This window comes from Triticum dicoccoides, chromosome 5B, assembly GCF_002162155.2.
Source record: "Triticum dicoccoides isolate Atlit2015 ecotype Zavitan chromosome 5B, WEW_v2.0, whole genome shotgun sequence".
NCBI classification, from domain to species: Eukaryota; Viridiplantae; Streptophyta; class Magnoliopsida; order Poales; family Poaceae; genus Triticum; species Triticum dicoccoides.
The window spans coordinates 9,784,185-9,788,093 of record NC_041389.1 but is presented as its reverse complement, the minus strand read 5'-3'; the positions used below and the strand labels follow the sequence as shown (position 1 = coordinate 9,788,093).

The window sequence follows — 3,909 nt, the reverse complement described above, 5'->3', positions numbered from 1 at the left end:
GCGCTCGTGCTCACGGTAACTCTCGGCCGTGTGTATCCTTCCTCTGAATTTGCTGGTCGCTTCATGGTGTAGGCTTGGCTTCAACGGTCGCTTGCTTGATTTGAGCCGGTTCCGGCAACTTGGAGCTATAACGTATAGATTCCTCTGCTCCTCCTCTGTTTCTGCTAATTTAGTTTTTAGGGGATTTCTGCTAGTTTAGTGGCCCGGGAGATTGGTTTCAGTTCTGTTTATCCCCGCCTTGTGTTAGTTCGCGGTGCCTCTATCTTGGTGATTATTTGCTGATTTAAGTGTGGTATTTTCGAAGCCACGACCCGCTCCTTTTTGCCATTCTTTCTTTTTTCGATCAACAAAGGGCTACACAGCCCCTATTTTCATTAGTAAAATGGAGTCACGATACAAGCACGGCAAGTACCCATTCAGATCATACATCCCTAGATATTTAACTACATCTAAGGGATGTCAGCGACTACATACTCCAGACTACCACATGAACCAACCAAACACGGCTATCATCTTCACACAATGGTACGCTATCAAAATCACGTGGGACAGCAGAGCCACATCCATGTGAACGTTTGGAAACTTCTCCTGCCACAGGGCAGTCTTTTAGAAATCTCACTAAGCAAACCTTGTAGTCCTCTTTTCTGCAGCACGATCCATGATTACAGCAACGAACAAAGAATAAATATCACATTAGTAGGATCAGTAGGCAATACACTTTGAAATCCTTGTTTTCCAAATAATCCAAAGTAAAGCGGCAGGACCACTAGAAACAACGGTACGGTCTTTGCCCATATAGGCCGGCAACAAAGACACCACTACACAGAACTCAAAAGTTTTCGTCATGCTTGGTGGGGTGGGAATTCTTGACACTGCTCCACTCGAAGTCGCGTGAATCCTCGACAGATTTTTGGCTACATGCAACTTAATCACATATATTTTAGGAAGTTCAACTAATTAAGTTATACATTTACCAACTTAGTATAGCTTACAAGAAATGGAGCAGTACGGGTGACAATCTTCATGCAAGAGGTAGCCCGTCCTCGGGTAACCTTATTCGCCTGACGTTGCATACTTGCATTCATGCACTTGTTCATCTCTGTCTATCTATATGCGTGTGGCAATGCACTATTTAACTCACCTGCTCCGATTAGTAGTGAGATCATCCATGGGGAACAGATGTCTCATGGTCGTGACCAGCATCCTCGCTGTGATGACGATCGTGTTCGGAATAATCAGCGCGGTTCTCTTGGCGATGGTATGCACACATCACGCGAGATATTATGTCTTCCTCATTGTAACCTGCTATATGCTATCTCTTTCTCACTCTAACCTTCGGCCAAGATGTTATGATTCTTCTTAACGGTGTGCATTCATTCATGCAGAAACATCATCAAGATGACCATGGCGAGTTCTCTACATACCGGCGATCGCCAGCGATGCCATGCGGCGTGGTAGCGGCCGTTTTGGCGTCCATGACGCAGATTCTTGCCAGCGTGACCATCTGCTGCTTTGGGGCGTGGCGGCTAACTAAGGGGGCCAAGCGCATCGCCGCGATGGTCTTCTTCATCACCTCATGGTACATAAATAATTTTGTATTCACAACTCGATATACCACCTGCTTTCTGTCGCTAAGCAAGGAAAATATCTTCATTAAAATTAATGCTATCCTATGTGGCATGGTGCGCTAAGTGGTGAAGCGGCCCGAGAATTTTAGAATTCATTGTTCTTATATCATTTCTCTTAGAATTTTGAAAACTGAACTTTAATACAGAATCTACATTTACTTGGTGGCTTGTTCATTTAAGTTGTATAATTAATATGGCCTCTACGCCGTGTGTGTGTGTACTTGCAGGGTCCTTGCGATCATAGCAGTGCTGCTATTTCTAGCAGGTGCCATGTTAGGATTTGAAGGCTCTGCAAAGAAAACAGTTGGGAATGCGAGGATTGTCGGAGGTGTGGCAATTTTTGTGATCGCGACGTTTTTGTTTCTTGTAGTTGCCGCCCTTGAGGTTGCCTCATACCGCCTAGTTCGGAAGAAGGACCAGTACCAAGCATATGCTGGCAGTAATCCTCCTTTTGTGCCATCTAAAGACGCTCCCTATGGTTCTGCTCCTCCACCGCCAAATCAAGTCTAAGGTTAGCTCTGCCACCATGGCATGGTTGTCTATCCCTTCCAAAGGAGGAACACGCTGTATGAACTGCGGTAGGTGGAAGTCGTAGGCTTGGACCCATGCTACCATCTTGCGTGTTTTGTGTGTTTGTTAAGGTTTCATTCAAATCACGAGAAAGAATTCAAAAGTTTATCTTCATTGCTTGAAACATATGTGCTTGTGAAGCTTTTTTATATGTTAGGAAAGCCATTATAGGTGGCTGCCATCTGGACTATCGAAATCATTGATGGGAATAAATGTCGTCACTCATGTGCGTCTCTTATCGCCATCAGAGAGTTTAGTTGGGTTTGTTCTCACGGGACGAGAAGGGTGGTTTGTGTGTTTGTGTTGTTTTTAATGTATCAGATTTTTATAATGGGATATCTACTGAACCGAGTGTCCAAATTACAGACCATTTACACTGTTGCGTCCCTCGCGTTAAAATCTTCAAAATTAGATCCATTTTTATAGGTTTCAATGAACTTCTTCGAGCGCAACTTGTACCCCCCATTGAGAACTAACTTGTGCTCCTCGAGACAACATATGTGTACTTCACACGGTTGTTTAGTGTACTCCCGTGGAGCGCAAGATTGGCAGATTGACATGTACTTATAAAAGGGTCTTAGTTTATTTTAGAATAACACAATGATATACTCAAATTTCTAGCATTTATACAACTCTGATCCAAAATAAAAAAAGAAATGTCAAATTAATTTTAGGAATTAAAGTAAGCATGCTATTCTCAATCAAAGTAAGGTCGAACTTTCTAGTGTACTATATTATGGCTTGTCCTCCCAATGTGACACAATATGTGCTTCGTGTGTGTTGCATGCGCTCCAGACATGAAGCACAACTACATTGCAGATGTAACATGTACTCCCCAGTCGTTGCAACTTGTATTCCCGCTGTATGGCACATGAGAAAAGCCGGAGAAAACTACTGCTGCTTGGAGATGATTGCATCCATGGGGCAGGCAAAGAATCGATGAGCAGATCAGTGGGGTTTCTCAGTAAAATGGAGTCGGAGCTAATCAACTACGGCACAGCAAAGCCCGGGGGGCAAAAGGAGAACTCACTGATCCCAAGAGATCCAGGTAACCTACAGCAGAACTTGGCAATCCAGATGAGAGATGGGAAGCAAGTGGTGAAGGCACGGACAGTTAGAGAATCGATCACTACCGGAAAGTGGACACTCCCACCAACCGATGTTGTAAAATTAAACATCGATGCCGGGTACGTGGCGGACACGGGACAAACCTGGGGAGGGGAAGTTGCCAGGAACCATGATGGCCAGGTTTTTTTTTCCTGATAAGGCTGCTTTATTATTTAAAAAATTTAAGTATTACACCCGGTCTCTGCATAATTAAAATGCACGCAACCAACAAAGTTCACTCTGACAAACAGTATATAAAAATGTATCCTTGCATGCTTATTGAGGAGGCAGAAGCCGCTGCGGCTCAAATGGGGCTGGAGACCTTGGTGAATTTTTTTTAATGGCAAGGTTATTCTGGAAATGGACCTTAAAACCCTGGCTAATGACTTGGCCCTGGGTGCTACGTGGAGACCGGCCTGGTTCCAATACACATGTGACATCAAGAAGTTTTTTCTTTTTCATCGCAAAAAAAAAAAAAAACTGATGAAAAACTTCCACAACGTCAAGATCAGCTATGTTGGGTTTTCTTTATTTTTTTGAGGGGTAGCTATGTTGGATGGAAAGGCAAATGCCCTGGCCAAATATGCGAGACAGAAGGTGAATT

The 3,909-nt window shown here is 43.8% G+C and overlaps 1 protein-coding gene across 2 annotated transcripts in view; it reads left to right on the top strand.

Annotated features, from left to right (window-relative positions):
• LOC119307033 overlaps window positions 1-2,442 on the top strand; it is a 4,376-nt gene extending 1,934 nt beyond the window's left edge. The window contains exons 2-4 of one of the 2 annotated variants that reach the window (XM_037583113.1): window positions 1,158-1,258; window positions 1,386-1,579; window positions 1,856-2,442. In XM_037583113.1, coding sequence (XP_037439010.1) covers window positions 1,169-1,258; window positions 1,386-1,579; window positions 1,856-2,138 — 567 coding nt within the window. In that variant the 5' untranslated portion in view covers window positions 1,158-1,168 and the 3' untranslated portion in view covers window positions 2,139-2,442. Of the gene's footprint in view, window positions 1-1,154; window positions 1,259-1,385; window positions 1,580-1,855 lie in introns of both variants that reach the window. The other variant, XM_037583112.1, reaches the window with a different exon arrangement.
• Window positions 2,443-3,909: the final 1,467 nt, after the last annotated feature.